A 24,829-nucleotide genomic window follows, 5' to 3' on the forward strand; every position below is an offset into this window, starting at 1 on the left:
AAAGTTCTATTTATTTATTTTGCAAATCTGCCTAGTCAGCTTTTATAGTCATTTGTTTTTTTCTCACCTTATGACTCAGTCTGTATGTAAAAATATAAGTATTTGAAATCCTTGATGGTGGCATCTTTATCTATTAGTTGGTTTCTCCCAATATTTTCTTGGTAGCTTATCAGCTTGCTTGTTCTGCGATTTCTGATTATGACCTAATATTTGTTTGCTCTTAATCAATGGCAATCATGGAGGCTTGGAAGATTGTTCTCTAGTGAAAATTCATTTTGCTTCTTTCCAGATCAAAGGAACACCACCAGCCTGGTGAACAATTTAACCTCCTTCCAGGGTCATTAGCTTAATGTAGGAATCCTGGGCTCAGCATCTTTTCTTTGTGTTTGCTGAAGGCTTTGTCTCCTGGACATGTGGCTTTCCTCTTTGCTTGCCGCACACCCCTCTCCCAGCTCTGGTTTCAGCTTTCATTGTTCCAAATAAGTCCAGCACTGCATCAAAAATATATTTTATAGTTTTAACAAGGATTTTTTTTTTTGTAAGGAAGGGTGCTTCTGAGTATTTAATCTATTACATTTCTAGGTAGTAGTTCTCATTGATCATATTAATAACATTTTGAAAATATTCATTATCCTTGGAACCAAGATAACACCATCTCTACTTGTAGAGCAAAAACTGGGATAACCTTTCTGAAAAACATAAACATCCCAGACATTAACTGAATAATTTAACTTTTAGAACTATCTCGAAGAACTAACTTGAAATGGGTTCAAGCATTTATTCTCTGAGATATTTACTTAAGTGGTATTTCATATAATGGAATAAAACTATGCCTTTTGAGCTAGCCTTTTCTGTCTCCTATTCCTGTTTTGATCTCAATCTCACACATGTCCGTAGCATTAAAATAAAATAAAACCAAACCCCACATAAATTCATACCAAATGTACTATGGAGTAAAGCAGATTATTATTAAAGACTTCTGGGAAAGAGAGAGGTTATCCTGCATCTTATACAGCAACACTCCCTTAAAGGTCTTTTAACACGTCTCTTTGTTCCCCAAACTCTATTTCTCTAGCATACTAAAACGTTCTGTGGTGTGACTCTGCCCATCTTTCTGCCCCCTATTCCTTCCCTGCCCTCAAACCCTGGTTCTCCTGCTCACTTCTTTCTCTAGCCACCTCTAGAATCTCTTTCTCACTCCCTAATTTTGCCCTCCACTTTTTTCTAATGTTCAACTAAAATTTTTACCAATAAAGTCCATTTTTTCTTTATCTTCTGTACTTTTCCACCATCTTTATACTAACTATATTTGAACATAGAACCTAATTTATTCTTTATCTTTCTTATCTTAAAGCTAAATAACCCTGAGTAGTTCCTTATACCTTTCTCTTGAATTTGTTTTCCTTTTGATTACTTTGGTTGAATTAACCTTTTATACTTTCTTTTTGTAGTATCCCAAACTGAGCACTGAATTTTAATGAGAGTAGTAGAGATATTACTTCCTTGTCCTTAAATGTATTATTTCTAAGCTCTCTATACAGCAGTGCTATCTACAATTGTATGTGGGACACATTTACATTTCATTTATATTTTTTTAAAATGTCTCTGATACTAGCTGAAGATATGAACGTCTTTGATTTTCTTTATCTCTGTGTCTATACCAGGTATATGTGTCTGTGTATTTATGTGTATACACATACACGTGCAATTTTTATATATGGTGTATATGGTTCTTAAAATTTTTTCATCTCCCTTTTATAATCTGATTAGATCAATTGAACACTTCAGTCAAATTATTACAAAAAATTACAGTAAATAAGCATGCTAAATTTCTTCTTGTTCAATTTATCTTTCATGTTTCAGCAACTGCATATCACAAGGAAAAAGATTTTCAAATAAGAGAATTTGGAGAACCTCAGTTTTCTAATTCTGAAAAAAATGGTAAGAAATTATAATTTCAATGTATATAAATAGATAATTTATTTAAAATTCTTTGGTTTTTATTTAATATTTATTTCCCTAACCTTAAAATCTGTATAGATCTCTACACAGGTATGCAACCCCATAGTTCTACTCACAGTGGAAATAATATAATTATTTGTTTTGTATGTTTTGGCCTGTCAGAATGTATCTGTATAACTGTGAGGACAGGTAGGACTGTCTTACTGCCACATGTATCTCAACCATCCAGCAATGCAGGCACTTGGTAAATACTACCTTGAATATTTTTCCTAAGCAATTAATGTTGCAAACATTTTCTCCCAGTTTGTCATTTGTCTTTTGACTTTTCATATAGTTGTTTCTTGCCATTTAAAAACAATTTTATATAAAATTTATTAATCTTTTCTTGGATGTGGATTTTTATCATATGCAAAATCCAAATTAGATGAATTTATTTATACTTTCTTCTAGTGTTTCTATTGTTTTATTTTTACACTTAGAGTTCCAATTAATTTGGAGTTTACTCATGCATATGGTGTTATGTTAGCAGTGGATTAAATGTTATATTTTTGCAAATGGCTGTCCTTTATATTATTTTTTAACGCCATCTTTACCACAGTAATTTGAGATAACTTCCAATCATATACTAGATTTCTGTATATATTTGGGTCTGTTTCTGAACTTTATATTTTCTTAATATGTGCCACATGATTTTTTTTAAGCCATTTGCTTAAACTTTATTAATAAAACCAGTAACAGCACTTTGCTGAATTTTTTATCCTTGATTTTCTAGAGATTTCCAGGTATACTATCATGTCACCTGCAAATAGAGATAGTCCTACTTTTTCTAAACCAATTGTTATACTTTGATTTCTTTTGTTTAATTGCATTGGTTACTACTTTCAAAACAATGTTAAATAATAGTGGGCATTTCAGTTATAAGTCTAGCTTTGTCATTGTGCATTAGTCTGTTGATATTTTATTTACTGTGTTTGCATTACTATTAATTTCCCTGTGAAACCATGTACACCTGGTGCTTTTTTGTGTTTTCTTCTTTATGGAAATTAGTCTGAGCTTTCTCTCTGTATTAGGATCAATTTTAGTAAGTTATATTTTTCTCAGCTATTATTCATTTTCTGTAGATTTTGAACTTTATTTACATAAAGTAGTACAAAATTTCTTTTGATTTTTTAAAAACTACTTTATTAAGGTATAATTTAAAGGCCATAAAATTTGCCCATTGTAAATGTAAAATTCAGTGATTATTAGTAAACTTATAGAGTTTTGCAACCATCATCACAATTGACTATTAGAATATTTCTGTTACCCCCCCAAATTCTCTCATGCTTGTTTGCAATTGATCCTTGCTCCCACTCCCTGCCCTAGGAAACTGCTAATCTGATTTCTGTCTCTATAAATTTCCCTTTCTTGGATATTTCATATGAATGAAATCATACAAAAAATAATCTTTTTTTGTCTGCTTTTTGTGTCTTTCATTAAGCATAGTGTTTTTTAGATTTATCCATGTTATATATAGCCGTTCATTACTTTTTCCCCCTGAATTTTTTTTAACATGGTAAAATACATATAACATAAAATTTACCATGTTAACCATTTTTAAGTGTACAGTTTAGTGGTATTAAATACATTCAGTATGTTGTACCACAACTACCACTATCCATCTCAATAACTCTTCATTGTGTAACCCGAAACTCTATCAATTAAACAGTAACTACCTATTCCCCTCTTCCCCCACCCCGACACCCACCATTCTACTTTCTGTCTCTATGATTTTGACTACTCCAAATACTACATCTAAGTGGAATCACACATTATTTGCCTTTTTTATGGCTGGATTATTTTATTTAGCATTATATCTTTAAGGTTCATCTATGTTGTGGCATATTACAGAATTTCTTTACTTTTTAAGGCTGAAAAATATTCCATTATGTGTATATACCACATTTTGCTTACTGTAGCTCATTACTTTTTGTTAATAAACAGTATTCTCTGTTATAGGTACACCTCATTACGTTTATCCATTTACTAGTTGATGGACATTTGGATTGTTTCCATTTTTTTGGCTATTGTAATATTGCTGCTATAAATATTCAAGTAGTCGATGGCCATGCCACCATGAACAAGCCTGATCCCGTCTAATCTAGGAAGCTAAGCAGAGTTGGGCCCGGTTAATACTTGGATGGGAGTCCACCTAGGAAAACCAGATGCTGTAGGCATAAAAAATAATAATAATAATAAGGGATTGTAAACTGACAAGATCCTTGCAATCTGTGAGGTCAAGCAAGGGTTGCCTCGCCTTAAAAAGAAAAAAAAAAGTAAATATTCTTCTTTTGTGGACATATGTTTTCATTTTTCTTAGATTCTTAGGAGTGGCATTGCTAAGTTATATGGTAAATTTGAGTTTGACTTTTTAAGGAACACTCCAAACTGCTTTTCAAAATGGTTGTACCATTTTCATTCCCACTATCAAAAAGCGAGAGTTCTAGTTTCTCGACGTCTTTGTCAGCATTTAGTATTATATGTCTTACATTCTATTACTTGTAATTTGTTGTTTTAATTTGTATTTCTCCAGTGACTTAGAATGTTGAGCATCTTTTCATATGCCTATTAGCCATTCATATCTTCTTTCTTGGCAAATTTATTGACTATTTTTAATTGTTTTTTTTTAATATTATTAAGTTACAAGATTTGTTTATATATTCTTATTATAAATACTTTGTCAGATATATGACTTGTAAATATTTTATCTTAGTCTTTTCCTGATTTTGCCTCTAGAAACACTAAAGTTTAAAAATTTTATGCAGTCCAATTTATCATTTTTTCTTCTATGGATTGTTTTTTTGGTGTCACATGTAAGAACTCTGCCTAACCCTAGGTCACAAAGATTTTTTATGTTTTTTTCTTGAAATTTTATCATTTTAGCTCTTAATGTAGGACTATGATAATTTTGAGTTAATTGTGTGTGGCATGGAGTATCTAAGGGTTTTTTTGTTTTGTTTATTGCATATGCATATCCAGTTGTTCCAACACCATTTGTTGAAAAGATTCTTCTCTCTCCATTGAATTTTCTTGGCATTTTAATTGAAATCAAGTAGGGGACCAAAAAATGTAGGAGTGTATTTCTGGATTCTAAATTCTGGTCCACTGACCTGTATACCTATTCTTGGTCAGTACCATACTATCTTGATTACTGTGGCTTTCTAGTAATTTTGAAATTAGTCAGTAAAGTCCCACAAAACTGTTCTTTTTTCAAAATTGTTTTGGCTATTCCAACCACTTTGCATTTCCATATAAATTTTACCATTTTGTCAATTTCTACCAAAAAAAAAAAAGCCTGTGAGATTTTGATAATTATTATGTTAAATTCATACATGAATTTGGAGTTAATTAACATGTGGATAATATTGATCCTTTTAGTGCATGAATATGGGGGTTTTCACTTTATCATTGGCTTTCAGGGGTTTGTCTATGATAAAGATCTCTTTATATTGATTCTACTTGGTTTTGTTAGGCTTATTGGATGAGTAGATTTTTGTTTTCAACAAAGTTGGGACATTTTGTCTATTATTTCTTCAAAGTCAACCCCACCATTTTTTTGAGACTTTTATTATGTATATACTGGTACTTTTAATTTTTAAAAAAATTTTTTTAATATTCTTTTATATTAGTTTCAGGTGTATAGCCTAGTGGTTAGACATTTATATAATTTATAAAGTGATCCCCCAGATTAGTCTAGTACTTATCTGGCATTATATATAGTTATTATATTATTGACTATATTCCCTGTGCCATGCTTCACATCCCTGTGACTATTTTGGTTTCATATTTTTAATAATTTTATTTTATTGCACTGTAATCAGAGTATGTTATTTGTAATATTTCTGCTTTGAGAAACTAACTGATATTTTCATGTGCTTTAATAAATATTTGTGAATTTTCAATGTGTGCTTAAGAAGAAGGTATATATTCTGTTAAGGTATATATTCAAAATAACTACCTTATTATGCTGTTTAGATCTTTTATAGCTTTATTTTTCTCCTTTTTTTTTTTTACTGAGAGTGATACATTAAAGCCTCAATTATTGTTAGTATTTCTCCTATAGTTTCTGAAATACATAGATGCTAGTTTATTTATATATGGATATTCATAACTATTATACCTTCGTTGAAATGTCATTTTGATCCATAGCCTCCCTAATTAGAAATCATTTTCACATAAACTTCCAGTTTGTTTATTAAAAATTATGTTAATAAAATATGAGAACAATGAAAGAAATTTGATTTGCCTTATATCCTACTCTTATTTACTCAAAAAGAAAAAAGCTATTCATTTTATTTTCACTCAACAGTTACAAAAGATTTACCTGTAGATTCATTGGAAGATGATTTTGAGAAGGAATTCTCATTTCTGAACAACCTCCTAAGTCTTGGTTCTACATGTACTAGTGAATTTACCCAAGAATGCCAGACTGCGTTTGGGAGCCCCAGTGCCAGTCTCACGTCCCAGGAGCCTTCTGTGGGGTCTGCGCCTCTTGTTCATTCTGCACAGTTCCTTCCTTCACATCTCTTTGACCTTGGCTTACATGCTGCTGGAGCTATCAACAGTAAGTGTCTATGAAACATTTGGACACTTGTGACTTATTTTGTCTTTGTGAAACAAAACAATGTGCACGTGGATGCTAAAATCAACAAGATTGATTTTTTTTAAAAGTTTATTGGGGTAACATTGATTAATACAATTATATAATTTTCAGGTGTACATTATAATTTGACATCCATATTTTCTATTGTGTGATTACCACCCAGAGTCCTGTTTCCTTCAGCTACCATATATTTGATCCCCTTTACCCACTTCACCCTCTCCCAACCCCCTATATTTGAACCCCTTTACCCCTTCTACCTCTTCCCTCCTCCCCCAACCCCTACCCTCTGGTAACCACTAGTCCATGTCCCTGAGTCTCTGTTTGTCCTTTTCATTTGTTGCTCTAAAAGTACATATAAGTGATATCATGTGATTTTCAACTTTTTCAGTCTGGCTTATTTCACTTAGCATGATTATCTCAAGGTCCATCCGTGTTGCAAATGGCAGTATTTCATCTCTTCCTATGGCTGAGTAATATTCCATTGTATATATGTACCACAGCTTCTTTAGCCAATCATCTATCATAGGGCACTTCAGTTGCTTCCATGTCCTGGCCACTGGGAATAATGCTGCTATAAATATTGGTGTGCAAATATCTTTTCAGATATGGGTTTTCAAGTCTTTGAGGTAAAGACCCAGTAGAGGGATTGCTGTTATCATATGGTAGATCAATTCTTAAGTCTTTTGAGGAACCTCCATACTGTTTTCCATAGTGGCTATACCAATTTGCAGTCCCGCCAGCAGTGTATGAAGCTTCATTTTTCTCCACATCCTCTCCAACATTTGTTATTACTTGTCCTGTTGATTATAGCTATTCTAACAGGTGTGAGATGGTATCTCATTTTGGTTTTGATTTGCATTTCCCTAATAGCTAGCGAGCATCTTTTCATATATTTTGTTGGCCATTTGTCTTCTAGGGAGAAATGTCTGTTCAGGTCCTCTCCCCATTTTTTTTTTGATTCCATCGTTTTTTTGTTGTTATTGAGTCATATGAGTTCTTCGTATATTTTGGATATTAGGCCCTTATTGGAGGTGTTGCTTGCAAATCCCATTTGGATGGTTGGTTGTCCCTTTACCTTGCGGATGATTTCTTTTGCTGAGCAGAAGCTTTTTAGTTTGATGTAGTCCCAATTCTTTTATTTTTTCTTTTACTTCCCTTGCCTTTGAGGTCAAATTCATAAAATCCTCTTTTAAGTACAAGGCCCTTGAGTTTAGTTCCTATGTTTTCTTTTATGCATTTTATTGATTCCAGTCTTATATTCAGGTCCTTAATCCATTTTGAGTTTATTTTGGTGTATGGTGATAGACAACAGTCTAATTTCATTCTTTTGTGGTGGCTTTCCAATTTTCCCAGCACCATTTATTGAAGAGGCTTTCCTTTCTCCAATGTATGTTTTTGGCTTTTTTGTCGAAAATTATTTGTCCATATAAATATAGGTTTATTTCTGGACTCTCGATTCCGCTCCACTGGTCTGTGTGTCTGTTTTGCTGCCAATACCATGCATTTTGATTACTACTGCTTTGTAGTATAATTTGAAGTCAGGCAGAGTGATGCCTCCAGCTTCATTTTTTCTCAGGATGGCTTTGGCAATTTGGGGTCTTTTGTGCTTCCATACAAATCTGATGAGTTTTTGTTCTATTTCTTTAAAAAATGCCAATGGGATTTTGATTGGGATTGTATTAAATCTGTATAATGCTTTAGTATCATTTTTACTGTGTTGATTCTTCCAATCCAATAACACAGGATATCTTTCTATTTCTTTGTATCTTCTTCGATTTCTTTTAATAGGGTCTTGTAGTTTTCGTTATATAGGTCCTTCACATGTTTCGTTAAATTTATTCCTAAGTATTTTATTCTTTTTGTTACAATCGCAAAAGGGGTTATTTTTTCCATTTCTTTTTCTGACACTTCATTATTAGAGTATAGGAATGCTATGGATTTTTGAATGTCAATTTTGTATCCAGAGACTTCACCGTATTTGCTTATTGTTTCTAGTAGTGTTCTTGTGGAGTCTTTAGGATTTTCTATATAGAGAATCTTGTCATCCGCAAATAGTGACAGTTTGACTTCTTCACTTCCTATTTGGATGCCTTTTGTATCTTCCTCTTGCCTAATAGCACTTGTTCGGACCTCCAATGTTATATTGAATAAGAGTGGCAATAGTGGACAGCCTTGCCTTGTTATTGATCTTAGAGGGAAAGTTTTTAGTTTTTCACTATTAAGTATAATGTTGGCTGAGGGTTTGTCATAGATAGCCTTTATTATATTAAGGTACTTTCCTTCTATACTGATTTTGTTAAGTGTTTTGATCATAAATGGATGCTGTATCTTGTCGAAGGCTTTTTCGGCATCTATTGATATGATCATATGATTCTTATTTTTTAATTTGTTTCTGTGGTATATCACAGTATTCGATTTGTGTATGTCGAACCATCCCTGTGTCCCTGTGATGAAGCCCACTTGACTGTAGTGTATAATCCTTTTAATATGTTGCTGTATTCAGCTTGCTAGTATCTTATTTAGGATTGTTACATCTATGTTCATGAGAGATACTGGTCTATAGTTTTTTTTGTGTGTAATCTTTACCAGTATCAGAGTAATACTGGCCTCATAAAATGAGTTGGGAACAAGATTGATTTTAACTTCAGTACTACCAGATAAAATCTGCAGTTACACCAATCAACTGGGGGAAAAACGTATGATCACCACAGGAATTTGTCAATGAGACAAAGGCTGCTTTCCTGCCACCTAAACCAAATCCCACATTTTCTTTATTGACTTTCCTAGGTATCTTCTCTATATAGAAAATCAGTGTCTTGTTTGAATTCTTGACTTGCTAAGTTACCTCTACCTAGGGAAGGCAGGTAATACCATTTCTTCCACCTAGTAAAACTTGGCACACACATTCGGTTCCTGTGGGTTCAGAGATGACAAGAGAAAAAGGAATATCTTTGGGGGCTGGTTCTATGGCAGCCTCTGGGCAAGGCTGCAGCAGAGGGGACTGTAGTAGAAAGCTAGGGGCAGGGTGTTTCCTGAGGAAAGGGTCATCTGCTTTGTTTATATGCCAAGGACTCTTTCTACTCACTTGCCATTCTTCCATCCTATGTCCAACCCAGCACTTTGGGAGTCTTCTTGTGCCCCACTTCTGTGTTTGTTACTAAATCCTATAAATTCTCTTTCTAAAATATGTTGCAACTTTCCCACTTCTTCTCTCCGACTCCACTACGAGAGCTACTTAGAGCCTCATTTGGTTTCTAGGGTTGCTACAAGTCTTCCTCACAGATCTCCCAAACCCCAGCTCATCCTCCATGCTTCCTCCAGAGTTCTCTCTCCAAGAAGCAGATTCTGATGTCAGTACCCTGGTTATATTTTTTTAAAAATGAAGCACCATGGGCTCCAGAATAAAACCTGCTTGTGTCTGCATTTCCACCCTTATCTCCTACCTTCCTTCAAAAATACTTACCATTTCCTATAATCATATTGAATATTTTTTGATCCCTTTGAGGTGCCTTTTGCTTGTGTCACTTCTTTGACTTCTGGAACCTGGGCTTGAGCCTGAGTATTAGGTTCCCAGCCCTGTGTTTGCTCCATCACAGCCAGCCCTTGCAGACTTCCTCAGCACTGACAAATGGAGGTGGTTTCTCCCTCTGGCCTCTCATAGCGGTTTGTTTCATCTGTTTCATGGCTGTAATTATAATTTATCTTGTCTTATATTACTTTCTTTCCCTTGAAAAAAAAAAAGCTTCATGATACCTAACAGTGTCTTAATTCATTGTGCTTTGTATTAAAATACTTACTATGTTCACACTTTATCTGCAAGACCATCATATTTTCTGCAGTCTGCAAGCACCTCAAGGGCGTGATCTGTGGGGTGATTTACTTTTATGTTTTCTATGATAGCAGCATAAAGTTAGCTCAATAAATAAAATAAATATCCGTTAATCACTCAGTAAGAATTTGTAAAATAGCCTAAAAGTAAGAATGGAAGTATTATTTAATAAAGAGGTACTCTTTCTGGGATAATTCAGATGTTTCACTGTAATAAAATTTTAGAAAACAGTAATTCTCATAGGACATAGCAATGGCTCAATAGTTATAAGATGTACAAACTAATTCATTCTCCACTATGAACTCCTGCTCTTTCTCCTTAACTTGCGTATCTCCAGCATCCCTGGATTCTTCTCTTATTTTCTGGCAATACCATTGCAACAATATTTTTTCACAACTCAGATGTTTCGCAACATCTGTTCTAGTCCCTGCCTGCAAGCTGACAGGATATTTCCATGTAATAGCTGAGGCACTGATAGTGTTTGAGTGTCTTAAGGTCATCAAGCAGTTTAAAGTTAAAAGGAGACCAAAATCTGGTCTCCCGATTCCTAGTACAGGACTCTTTCCACTTTACTAGCCTTTCCTTTATGTTTACATCTTCTGCTCCTCTGGGGTGGACCAGGAAAGCGAGCTGCCCTGAGAGTTAAAAGATCTATATTTTAGGAACCCCAAGTTAGATCTTGGGCCTCAGAAGATCTCTTCTATACAAGGAAGGTAGTAGGCAGAATAATCTAAGTTCTTTGCTAGTACTGTTTTAATTATAGCATAAATAATTTCAAGTTACAACAAACATTTCCCTGTGTTACTAATAGTGTATTCATAATGAATTTTTTAATGACTACAGAGTACTTTGTGACATTTATCTTTAATCTGTTTAATTTCTTATTATTTTTACTTTTTCATTTTATACATAAGGCTTCAGTAAATGTAATCATGCATGCACATTTTCCTTCAATTAAATTATTTCCTTAATATAAATAAGTTTCTAGGAATGGGATTACTAAGTCCAAGGGTATAAACATAATTGTCGATTTCAAGACTCTAATTGTCAGATCTGTGTCCTCTCTTCCTGACTCCTTAGAATTTCTTTCTATCTATACCTTATCCACTTGCAATCATTTAAAAAAAACTTGTACATTTACATTCATGCACCTCTTAAAGATGGGGAAATGTTCCAAGAAATGTGTCATTAGGCACCTTCACCATTATGCAAATGTCATAGAGTATACTTACACAAACCTAGATGGTATAGCAGCCTACTACTATAATTTTATGTGCTGTACTTTTATACACCTGGCAGTGCAGGTTTGTTTACAGTAGCATCATCATAAACATTGTGTTGAGACAGTTACAACATCACTAGAAGATACAAATTTTTCAGCTCCATTATAATCTTATGGAACCACTGTCATATACACGGTCCTTCATTGACTTAATTGTCGTTATGTAGTGTGACTGTATTTCAAAACCACTTTGAAAAATGTAAGGAAGCCTAACTCTAGCTGGAACTAAACTTAGATGATTTGAATAAAATACATAATTGCAGGTAAATTCTAAGTGTCTTAAACCTCTTATACTGTACCATAGTACAAAGATTGGAAGATTTATTTCATATGCTTGCCTTTTTTTGTTCTTTTGATGCTACTACCTATTTATTAACAATGTATAATTCATTACTTCCCTCTCTCCAGGCTGGACCTCCAAAGGGGGCTTAGAGCCTCCTCTTTCACACGTTGATAACCAGCCAGTGCCTTCACAGAGCCCAAAGAAATTAACAAAATGTAAGTTATTTATATTCTTTGCCATCATATTATCAGTTGAATTCAGATAAATTTAAAAAGGATCACTTTAGAGTCTTTGCCTATATTATCCAAAAAATATCTTGTTAGTAATGAATTAAAATGAAAGCTGTACCTAGCCATTCTTCACCGTAGAAAGAAGTGAATAGAAATTGTGATTTTGTCATAGTAAACTAAATTCTGTACTTTAATCTTTTATATTTTGTGTTAAGGTTTGTTGACATTGGATAATACTACTGGAGATGGAAGAGTCTCTTTGATTACAGGATGACTATTGACAAATAGTGCATTCAGGCACTAAGCATAGGGCCTGGTACGTGGTAATTGCTGACATATATTGAATACTTACCGTACTATTGTCTGCAGACCTGGTCCGTGTTGTAATTACTGTATAGGGTATTCATAGAAAATAGACACTCCATTTTGTAGAATTTTACATACATATTAATCTTAGTCACTGATGTTGAGTTTTTAAAACTTTTTAATTGGAAAGAATTTCAAATGTACAGGAATGTTGCATAAATGAAAATAGCACAAAGAACACTTGTATACCCTTTACTCATATTCACCTATTGTTAGTATTTTACCCCATTTGCTTCCTGTAGGTCTCTCTGTGTTATTTTATTCTGAACCAACTGAGGGTAGATTATGTATATCATGACCCTTTACCACTAAAATACTTCAGTTTGTGTTTCCTAAGAACAGATATATTTTCTTGCATAACCGGAGTATGGTTATAAACCTCGGGAAATTTAATATTAACACAATACTTTTCTGTAATCTACCATGTATTTGTATTACAGTTTTGTGAGTCGACTCAGTAATGTCCTTGATAGCACTTCCCACCACGCCCCAATTAGTGAGTCTAGGGTAATGTATAGTATTCATTTATCATGTCTTTTTAGCCTCTTTTAACCTGAAACTGTTCCACTGGGTTTTGTTTGTTTGTTTGTTTTTATTAGACTGCTCCTTATTTCAGTTTTAACCGTTTTCTGTAGTGGTTGCACCAATCTGCAGTCCCCCGACAATGCACAAGGGTTCCCTTTTCTCCACATCCTCTACATGTTATTTGTTGACTTTTTGATAACAGTCATTCTGACTGGCGTGAGGTGTATCTCATTGCTATTTTGATTTGCATCTCCCTGATGATTAGAAATGTTGAGCATCTTTTCATATGTCTGTTGGCCATCTATATGTCTTCTTTGGAAAAATGTCTTTCATGTCCTCTGCTCATTTTTTGATTGGATTGTTTCTTGGTTGTTATTGAGTCGTATGAACTCCTTATGTCTTCTGGATATCAACCCCTCGTCGGGTATATCATTTGCGCATATATTCTCCCTTTCAGTAGGTTGCCTTTTTGTTTTGTTGGTGGTTTTTGTTTTGTTGGTAGTTTCCTACACTGCGCAGAAGCTTTTTAGTTTGATATTCTAATTGTTTATTGTTTACCTTGCTTGAGGAGACGTATCCAAAAAGGTATTACTCAGATTGATGTCAAATAGTTTACTACCTATGTTTTCATTTAGAAGTTTTACGGTTTCAGGTCCATTTTAAGTGTATTTTTGTATATGGTGTAAGAGAGTGATCCAGTTTTGTTCTGGTTTTCGATTTCTGCATGTATCTGTCTAGTTTTCCAATACCACTGTTGAAGAGACTTTTGTTGCTCCATTATATATTCTTACCTCTTTCACTGTAGATTAGTTGACCATATAAGCAAGGCTCTATTTTCTGTTTCATTGATCAATGTGTCTGTTTTTGTGCCAGTACCATACTGTTTTGATTATCACAGCTTTGTAGTATAGTTTGAAATAAGGGAGTGTGATACCTTCAACTTTGTTTTTCTTTCTCAAGATTGCTTTGGCTATTCATGGTCTTTTATGGTCCCATATAAATTTTAGAATTATTTGTTCTAGTTATGAAAAGAATGCCATTGGTATTTTGATAGGAATTGTATTGGATCTGTAGATTGCTTTGAGTAGTATATACATTTTAATGATATTAATCCTTCTTAGTCCATAAACATGGTATATCCTTTTTCATTCGTGTCCTCTTCAGTTTCTTCAGTGTCTAATAGGTCTTTTAACTACTGAGTTGAATTTATTATTAGGTATTTTATTCTTTTAATGCAATTGTAAATGTGATTGTTTTCTTAATCTCTCCTTCTGATGGCTTGTTATTAGTGTAATGGATATGTGTATATTAAATTTTGTGTACTGCTACTTTAGTGAATTCTTTTATTCTATTAGTTTTTGGTGAATTCTTTAGGGTTTTCTATATATAATATCATGTGTCTGCAGATAGTGACAGTTTTACTTCTTCCAATTTGGATGTCTTTTGTTTCTTTTTCTTGCCTGGTTGCTGTGGCTAGGACTTCCAATACTATATTGAATAATCGTGGTGAGAGTGGGCATCCTTGTCTTGTTCCTGATTTTGGAGGAAAAAGATTTTAGCTTTTCACCATTGAATAAGATGTTAGCTGTGGGCTTGTCATATATTGCCTTTATCAAGCTGAGGTAAGTTTCTTCTATACCCACTTTGTTGAGAGTTCTTACAAATGGATGTTGAATTTTGCCTATTGTTTTTTCTGCATCTATTGAGATAATCATATGATTTCTATCCTTGGTTTTGTTGATGTGATGAACCACATTATTCTGTGGACGTAGAACCACCATTGCATCCCTTGTATAAATCTTACTTGATAATAGTATATAATCCTTTTAATGTACTCTTAAATTCGGTTGCTAATATTTCGCTGAGGATTTTTGCCTCTGTGTTCATCAGAGATGTTGACCTGTAATTCCCTTTTTTGTAATGTCTTTGTATTTTTGGTATCAGAGTTATGCTGGCCTCATAGAATGAATTTGGAAGCATTCCTTCCTCTTAATTTTTGGAATAGCTTGAGAAGGATAGGTACTAATTCTCTTTTGAATGTTTGGTGTAATTCACCTGTGAAGCCACCTAGTCCTGGGCTTTTGTTGAGAGTTTTTTGATTACTGCTATTATTGCTAATAATTGGTTAAGATTCTCTGTTTCTTCCTGGTATAGTCTTGGAAGGTTGTATGTTTCTAAAGTTGTCCCATTTCTTCTGGATTGTCCAATTTGTTGCCCTGTAATTGTTCATAGTATGCTTTAATGATCTTTGTGTTTCTCTGGTGTCAGTTGTAATCTCTCCTCTCTCATTTCTGATTTTATTTATTTGTATTTTTTGCCTGATGAGTCTTGCTAGAGGCTTGTCAATTTTATTTCAAAAAGCGAGCTCTTAGTTTCATTAATCTTTTGTCTTCTTATTTCCTACTTCATTCACTCTGGTCTTTATTATTTTCCTTCCTTCTACTTTGGGTTTCGTTTGTTCTTTTTCTGGTTTCTTTATGTGTAAATTTAGATTGGTTATATGGGATTTTTCCTGCTTCTTGAGGTATGCCTGTATAGCTATACGCTTTCCTCTTATAACTGCTTTTGCTGCATTCCATAGAATTTGAGATTGTGTTTTCATTTTCATTTGTCTCAAGGTAGCTTTTGATTTCCTGTTTTATTTCCTTTTTAATCTATTGATTGTTTAGAAGCGTGTTGTTGAATCTCCATGTATTTGTGTTTTTTTCAGTTTTAGTCTTGTAATTTCTAGTTTCATGCCACTGTAGTCAGAAAAATACTTGCTATAATTTCCATCTTCTTGAATTTACTGAGACTTGTTTCGTGCCCTGGTATGTGATCTATCCTGGAAAGTTTATGTGTGCACTTGAGAAAAATGTGTGATCTACATTTTTTTGGATGAAATGCTCTATAAATGTCTATGGAGTTAAACGGGTCTAATATGGCATTTTAGGCTATCATTTCTTCATTAATTTCTGTATGGATGATTTAATCCATTGAGGTAACTAGAGAATTAAAGCCCCCAAAATTATAGTATTACTGTTCATTTCTGCCTTTATGTCCATTAACGTGTACTTTATATACTTGGGTGCTTTTGCATTGGGTGTGTCAATATTTACAATTGTTATATCCTCTTCTTGGATTGATCCCTTTAAAATTAGGTAATGTCCTTTGTCTCTTTTTACAGTCTTTGTTGTGAAGTCAATTTTGTCTGATATGAGTATTGCAACACTAGCTTTCTCTTCATTTCTATTTGCATGGAATATCTTTTTGCATCCTTTACCTTCAGTCTGTGTGTCTTTTGATACTCTCTTGTAACCAGCATACAGATAGGTCATGTTTTTTTTTAATCCATTCTGCTATTGTACATCTTTTGATTGGAGCATTTAGTCCATTTAGACATAATTACTGATAGGTATGTGAGTATTGCTTTTTTTTTTTTTTTTTTGGTTGTTTTGTGGTTCTTCGCTGTTCTTGTCTTGATCGCTTCCCTTTTAATTTCTTGGTTTCTAGTGTTTTGATTGGATTGCTTTCTCTTCATTTTTTGTGTAATTTTTGGTTTATAGTTACCATGAGGTTCATATATATCCATTTATATCTATAGCAGTCTATTTTAAATTAATATGGATAAAAGTTCAATCACATTTTAAAACAACTACATTTTATTCCTCCTTTCACTGTTTTTTACTCCTACAACACCTGGTCTTCCTAGGTGGTCTCCCATCCAAGTACTAACCAGGCCCGACCATGCTTAGCTTCCAAGATCAGACAGGATCAGGCATGTTCAGGGTAACATGGCTATAGACTCCTTTCATTGTTTTTGATGTAATATTTAATCTATTGCCAGTTCCTTCTAATGTATTCTTCATTTCAGTTATTGTATTCTTCATCTCTGATTGGTCCTTTATTACATCATCTATCTCTTTGTTGAAGTGTTCTCTGAGTTCCTCTATTGCACTCTTAAGTTTGTTTAGCATCCTCATAACTGATTCTCTGAATTCATCAGGCAAATTACTCATTCATTTCAGTAGGGTTTTTCACTGGAATTTTTTCCTATTCCTTCATTTGAGGCATATTCTTCTATCTTCCTATTTTGTTTGACTTTCTTTCTTTGTTCCTAGAGTTGGATAGGATAGCTATCCCTCTAAATCTTGAAAGACTGGTTTCTGTGTAGACTGTGTTAAGTAGTTTTAGCAGGCCAGTTTTTGTCAGGGCAGGTGCCTATGGTGCCTGGTGTTATCACCTGGCCTAAAGGAGTGGTCCCAGGTGGGGCAGCCTGGTGTGTGCATGCTTCTTTGCTTCTAATCCAGGTGGGGCTCCTGATGTAGGCTGGGCTGCTAGGTGTACTCTTGGTGTACCCTGTTGCTTTAACTGAACAGAGCAAGGACTGGTGTGGCTGCTTTGCAAGCTTACATCTCAACAGCCCACCCTCTCTCCCTAGGGGTCAGGCCCGAAAGTGTGCAGTCATTTTGATAGTTCTGCTCCCTTTCTGGGCAATGCAGTTCTTCGCATGCTCAACAACACACCTGTCATGCCACTCTTCCAGCCTGGTATGTGTGCCCTGTTGCTTTAATTGTCTGCAGTCAGAGCAGGGTCTAGGTGTAGCCATTCTGCCTGCCTCTCAATGCCCTCCTAGCTCCACCCTTTCTCCGGGTCGGGCAGGTCTGTTCGAATGCACAACCATATTCTCCAAGGGGTGTAGTGCCTCATGCGCTCAGCCACACCCCGCTCACTCTGGGCCAGATAGCCCTGCCTGCATGCCACATTGCTTTAATTGTCTGCCTTTAGAGCATGGTCTGGGTGGGGCTGCTCTGCATGCCTGCTTCTCAGTGCCCACTAGCTCTGCTGTCAGCCTTGCACACATACAGCAGGACTCTGCTCACTTCACATGGGGCAGCCCTGAGTATGGGTAAAGTTTTGCTGGCGCCATACCTTCTTTGGGTAGAGCAGTCCCAAGGGCATGTGCAGCAGTGCCCCCACCATCTTTGCACTTTCCCTGGATGGGGCAGTACTACGTACAGGTACTGCAGCATTTTGCTACCTCTACACTCTCTCTAGGAGAAGCAGCCCCATGTGAGCATAGAATAGCACCCTACTGTCTCCACACTTTCTCTGGGCAGAGTAGACCTGATGACAGGTACTACAGCACTTTGTTAGCTTTGCACTCTCTCCAGGTGGGAAAGCCCTTTGTGTGCACAAACCAGTGGGTGCCTGAAGCAGCACCTGGTGGATCAACCTCTGGGTAGAGGGGCCTCTGGTATGCATGGTGCGGTGCTCGCCTGTTTTTGCTGGACCTGCTCTGGAGGGGGGAGGGGGGGTCCACAGGGCCCTGCAGATGGGCCAGAGAACTTGGATGGCTCGCACACTATCCACATTCAGGGGCAATGAAAACAATAGCACTCACCAGTTCCTCTAGTCCTGAGGTGGTTCACCTTAGCTCCCGCAGAGCTCTCGTGGGTCCCCAACCGCCTCTACATGGTCCGTCTCTCTTGCTTATGGTGCAAAAGCTGTTCAGTTGGCACACAGTTGTCTCAGGAATTGGTCTAAATATAGGTGTACATTCGGTGTGTTCTTGGGAGGGGGTGAGCTCAGTATCTGCCTACACCATCTTTGACCCGCCTGAGGTTATTCATTCTTGACTGAAATACGGCTTAGATGATGTCCCTTTCTCAAGGTTTTACACCTGGAAGCTTATACTGTTCTTATCTCTCTCTCATTGGTGAAGTTAATGTTGATCATTCATTCAAGGTGTTATCCAGTTTTTCTCCTATATAATTATTTTATCCTCTCTTGCAATTACTAAGCAGTCTGTGGGGAGGTACTTTGTGACCATGCACACGTCCTGCTCTTCATCAGAATTTCCACTTAGATTTAACATCCATTGTTGCTTATGGTTTGATTCAGTTTTTATTATAATGGTTGGGAAATGACATTTGTAACCTCGTACTCCCTCTGCATTTTTTTTATTATGGTAGAAAACACATAAAATCTACCATCTTAATCATTTTTAAGTGTACAATTTAGTAATGGTAAGTATATGCGTATTGATGTAAAATCTATCTCCAGAACTTTTTCATCTTGCAAATCTGAAACTTTATACCTATTAAACAACAACTCCTGTTTTTCTGGTAACCACCATTTTATTCTGTTTCTATTAATTTGACTAATTAGGTATATAAGTAGAATCATACAGTATTTGTCTCTTGTGACTGGCTTATTTCATTTAGCATAATGTCCTCGAGGTTCATCCATGTTGTAGCATGTGACAGGATTTCCTTCCTTTTTAAGATTGAATAATATCCCATTGTATGGTTATATCATATTTTATCTGTTGATCAAAATTTTTAAACAACCTTATTGACATATAATTCACATGCCATACAGTTCATTCTTTCTACCAGCTCTCAACACTTCGCTATAAATGAAAGACCTCTCTTCTTCCTCATTTATGTTCATTCCTGTATTAATTCATATTTTTTCCGTGGCTTAAATCACTACTGTACTTAATCATTTTGGTGCTAAAATTGCCCATGTTGGCCAGTGGGAGCTCTTTCAGACTGACTCCTGAATTCTTGTGATATCGTTTTTTTTTAAATTTCAAATAATTCAGACCTACAGATAGGTTTGCAAAAGTAATACAAAATATTTCCTAGATTTCCCAAAATGTTACTATATTTGCCTTATTCTGTCTTTGTTCATGTGTGTTTATATATATATATATATTTTTTTTTTCTTCTGAAATTATTGAAACTAAGGAGCAGACATAATGCCCCTTTATCCTTAAATATTTCACTCTTTCCTAAAAACAAGGACATTCTTTTACATAATCATGATACAGTGGTCAAAATAAGGAATAATCTATAGACCTTATTCAGATTTTGTAGGTTGTCCCACTGATGTCGTTTAAGGGGGAAAAAAAGGGTTTTTTTTTTCCTAGTCCAGGATCCAGTCCAGGATCATACATTGCATTTAGTTGCCTCTTTAGTCTTTTTAGTCTTTTAATCTGGAATAGTTCCTCAATCTTTGTGCTTCATCATTATGACTTTTTTGTAGTGTATAGGTCATTTATTTTGTAGTGTATTCCTTGAGTTAGGTTATCTGATGTTTTCTTATAATTAATTCAGGTTATGCATTTTAGCAAGACTAGCAGCACAGGAATAATGTGTCTTGTTAATAAACCATATCAGGTGGTACATGATGTCTACTTTATCCTATTGCTTGTGATGTTAACTTTGATTACTTTGTCTGTCAGGTTTCTCCATTATAAAAGATACTTATCTTTTGGGAAAATATTTTGTAGCTGTGTAAATAGTTTGTTTCTATCAAAGTTTCACCTACTAATTGATTTAGCATTCACTGATAATTCTCAGAAGAAACATTCATTACTATGGTTGCTGCCAAATGGTGGTTTTCTATTTCCTCATTTATTCTGCATTTATTAGTTGGCATTCTACTGGTGGAAAAGATTTCTCATGTCCCTCCTTTTTTACTTGATATATATCATTGTGGACTCTTGGAGTCATATTTGATTATTCCCAACCCTTTGGGATAAATTAATCAAGGAATCCATCAGTTCCAAGAAAATCATGGAATCACACCAGCTGATTCAGAATACAGCCATCTCCTAGGGTGTCAGACTATTTATAATTATAGTTTTCTTTTATAAAAACCTGCTAAAACTGAACTTGTTCTTAATCATTTAAAAGAGACTATAACTAATAAATTTCAGGAATGAACTTAAAAAATCAGGGGTAAAAAGAAAGCTGTGATTTGCTTATAATCCATGAGCTTATATTGTGTGTGTGTGGGGGGGGGGGGAGCAAGGGGGATGGAATAGGGGGAGAAGCTCTCAGAAAAAAAACTGCTATAAATTTAGGGCTGAGAATTTTTATACAAATTAAAATTCCTAACAGCCTTAAAATTCATTCACGAAGTGCCCCATTTCATTAGCAAATAAAATCACAATGTAATACCATTACACCCTTACCAAAATGGCTTAAATGAATAAAAAAAGAAAATTCCAACATGTTGACAAGGATGTGGAGGAACTGCTTCAGGGAGTGTAAATTCATATTGCCATTTGGAATGGTATTACTATTTAGCAGACTCTGCTAAAACTGAACACATATATAACCCAGACCAAGCATTACACTCCTTAGTATCCAACAGATGCATATCCAACAGATATGCATCATCTTGACCAAATATATGCACAAGAATGTTATCACAACACTATTGCTAATAGCCCAAAATGGAATTTATCTTAGTGTTCCCTTGAAGAGAGTGGATGTGTGAGTAATGACTGGAAGGGTGTCACAAGAGGAGCTCAAAGGAGTAGTCGTGTTGTTTCTCAATTTATGGTTCCTTTTATTTTATGAAAATTAATGTTACTTGGATCTTTTTCTCTATATGTATAGTATAGTTCAGTATAATTCATTTTCTATTTGTTTTTCTGTAAGAATTTCTGGAGGCAAGAAAAGTATACACACAGAGAGAGCCCCCATATAAATAATAAAACTAAGACCTTCATTTCCCATTGTAACAGATGAATATAAGACCATTCCACATTTGTAAATGCTGTATAATTTTCATGTACTCCTCAGAACCCCTCAACAGCTGCACAAAGGTCAGGTGTTAGAGGAATGACCACATATTCTGATTGACACCTATAATTATAGCATAATTATTAATAGCCCCCCTGATCACTCTCAAGTATCCTGATTTAATGATAAATTATTACTTTATAGACGAGGAAACAAGAGCACCTAAGGTTAAATGATCGCATATGATTAATAGGTAGTGTGCCAGGAACTCAAAGCCAGAACCTGTGTGGGTATCACTTGACACTACCTGGGGGGAGTAGTGGACACACAGAATTGGACATACACTGAAGACTTTGACTCTTACTTGATCCTCGAGGCTTTGGATCCCCACAGCCCAAACTCCAGCCTTTGCTCTGTGAAAGTGGGAACCAAAATTGTAAAAGAGAGTTCCTTAGGCTCTTATGGGTATGACTGCTTTCTGTCCTCTGCCTACTGTGTCCCTGGTAAGTCTTAGATTGTCCCCTGGGTCTCAGCCCTGCTTTCTGGACCCCTTGGCCTTTAAGAACCTAGCCTTCTGTGATGACCCCCTGTCCGTGCCACTGTGCATTCTTCCATTAGTCCCAGCCTTTGTCCAAAATGTAGATCCTTGATTATCTACCACAGCACAACTGGTAGACTATCAATACACTATATTTTCCAATCTCCACAGGAAAATGAGAGGAAGTTGGCTAACAGTAAATTGTATCTGAGACATAATCAATTCTATTAAATGTAATTTTAAAAATTATGGTCGTTGGACTTACAGTCAAGATAGTGAAGTAGGTAAACCTCCTGTGCTCACTTCCTCTCATGATCCAGTCAAAATTAGAACTAACTTATAGAACCATAATTATGAGTCACCTGATGACTAGTTGAACAGAAGTCCTATAATTGAGGATATAAAGAAGCAGCCATGTCGAGACTGGTGGGGGGGCAGAGATGTTGAATGGGCAGGTCCCATACCCAAGGTGTGGCAATTAAGAATCAGGAGGGATGTCTTGATTGCGAAGGTCCCCTCTGAGAAGCAAGGGGCCACAGCTCCACACTGGGTTCCCTAGCCAGGGAGGCAGTGCTGAGGACTTCCCATAACATCTGTTCTTAGAGGGCCAGTCCACAGAAACACTTGCTGTAAGCTCCAGACGAGGGGCAGCAGCTTGGAAAGCACCAGGGGCACCCATAGAGGAACTAAATTGACTAACTTCAGGGCAAGGGCTAGAGGGGCAAGGGTCAAGGCAACTATTTCTGGGGACAGAAGTGCTGAGAGCAACCATTGGTTCCCTTGTTGAATTTGTCTTCCACTCAGCCATCCCAGTGCAGGTATGCACCAAATCTGTGCTCCCCATTAACCTGCTAATAGCATTTGCACCCCACTGGTGATTCACTGAGACTTGGCCCCACCCAACTCATTCGCCTGACCTGAGTCTCTACCAGCAACTCCTCTACACCAGCAGCCTGCCTCAGCTCCTGCTATGGAATTTCCCAAAATCTCTCAAAGGTCACAAATTCCAAACAAGCAGTAGCCAGTCTTGGCAAGCCTTGTAGCTCTTGCTAAGCAGCCACAAGCCCAGCAAGGGATAAAGGGTCTCAACTTGCATTGTAAATCCCATCAGGCATAAGCAGTGGCCAGCCTTGCCCTGGAACATAGCTTCAACTAAGTGGCCATAAGCCCAGCACAAGTGGCAGCTGGTCTCAGCTCACATGATTAAGCCAAAGGGTCCCAAGCCCGGCACTAATGGGAGCCAGCCTTGGTTCACAGTATATTCCCTCCCAAATGCCTCTAAGCCCAGCATAAGCAGAAACCAACCACAGATCACTTTGTAGCTCCTACCAAGTGGCCCCAAACGCAGCACAAATGGCAGCTGAATTTTAACTGCACCAGAGCCCCTCCTGAGGCTCCAGTCCAAACACACCCAGTGGCTGGCTTCAGATCACACCAGCACCGCTCAACCATCTCCACAAACAACACCCCAAAGAGCACACTTGGCTGGTGCCAGAGCCCTGCTAAATCGACTCCTACTCCATAGGGTCAGTCCCCACACAACAGTTCATCCACTGTAGTCATGGCCAGCCCTCACAGCCAGTCAGCAAGAGGGTCAACACCCACTGACATGCCAACAGTAATCGAGGCCCAACTACAACAGGAGGGCACACCCAACCCACACAGGAGATACCCCCGGATCACTTGGATCAGGTGACCAGGGAGACTGCACCATTGGGCCCCATAGGACACCTTCTACATAAGGCCACTCTGTCAAGACTAGGAGAAACAGTAGATATAATACATAGAAACAAAGAGGAAGTCAGCCAAAATGAGGAGACAAAGAAAACATCTCAAATGAAAGAACAGGACAAAACTTCCCCCCAAAAAGAACTATATGAAATGGAAACTTATCATCTACAGATAGAGTTCAAAACACTGGTTATAAGGATGCCCAATGAACTTAGGGGAAGAACAGACAAACTCAGAACATACACAGAAAGATAGAAACCATAAAAAAAGAGCCAGTCGGAAATGAAGAATACAATACCTGAAATGAATATACTAAAGGGAATCAACATAAATTAGATGAAGCAGAAGATCTAATTAGTGATCTTCAAGAGAGGGTAGCAGAAAACAACCAATCAGAACAACAGAAAGTAAAAAGAATTTTAAAAAGTGACAATACATTAATGGACCTTGTGACAACATCAAGTGTACCAGCATTCGCATCACGGGGGTACCAGAAGAAGAAAGAGAAAACCCATTTGAAAAAATAATCACTGAAAACTTCCCTAACCTGGTGAAGGAAACAGCCATACAAGTCCAGAAGTTCAGAGCGCACCAAACGAGATGAACCCAAACAAGACACATCATATGTAAAATGCCAAAGTTTAAAGGCCAAGGGAGAATCTTAAAAATATCAAGAGAAAAGCAGTTATGTAGAAGGGAGCTTCCATAAGACTATTAGCTAATTTCTCAACAGAAACTTTGCAGGCCAAAGGGAATGACATGAAACATTCAAATTGCTGGAAGATAAAGACCTCCAACCAAGATTACTTTACTCAGCAAGGCTCTCTTTTAGAATCAAAAGGAGAGATAAAGAGTTTCCCAGACAAGAAAAAGCTAAAGGAGTTCATCGCCACTAAACCAGTATTACAAAGAATGTTAA

The 24,829-nt window shown here is 36.2% G+C and overlaps 1 protein-coding gene and 1 pseudogene across 4 annotated transcripts in view; one reads left to right on the forward strand and one right to left on the reverse strand.

The window, feature by feature from the left end:
- Positions 1-24,829, forward strand: part of ICA1L (islet cell autoantigen 1 like) — a 63,146-nt gene that overhangs the window by 35,654 nt on the left and 2,663 nt on the right. For all 4 annotated transcript variants that reach the window (XM_016161918.2, XM_036236220.1, XM_036236221.1 and 1 more), the window contains 3 exons: positions 1,864-1,941; positions 6,311-6,565; positions 12,124-12,213. In XM_016161918.2, coding sequence (XP_016017404.1) covers positions 1,864-1,941; positions 6,311-6,565; positions 12,124-12,213 — 423 coding nt within the window. The remainder of the gene's footprint in view (positions 1-1,863; positions 1,942-6,310; positions 6,566-12,123; positions 12,214-24,829) is intronic.
- On the reverse strand, positions 16,786-16,904 carry LOC118613874 (annotated as a pseudogene).

The sequence above is a fragment of the Rousettus aegyptiacus genome, unplaced genomic scaffold (genome assembly GCF_014176215.1).
Source record: "Rousettus aegyptiacus isolate mRouAeg1 unplaced genomic scaffold, mRouAeg1.p scaffold_m13_p_2, whole genome shotgun sequence".
In the NCBI taxonomy this organism is placed as follows: Eukaryota; Metazoa; Chordata; class Mammalia; order Chiroptera; family Pteropodidae; genus Rousettus; species Rousettus aegyptiacus.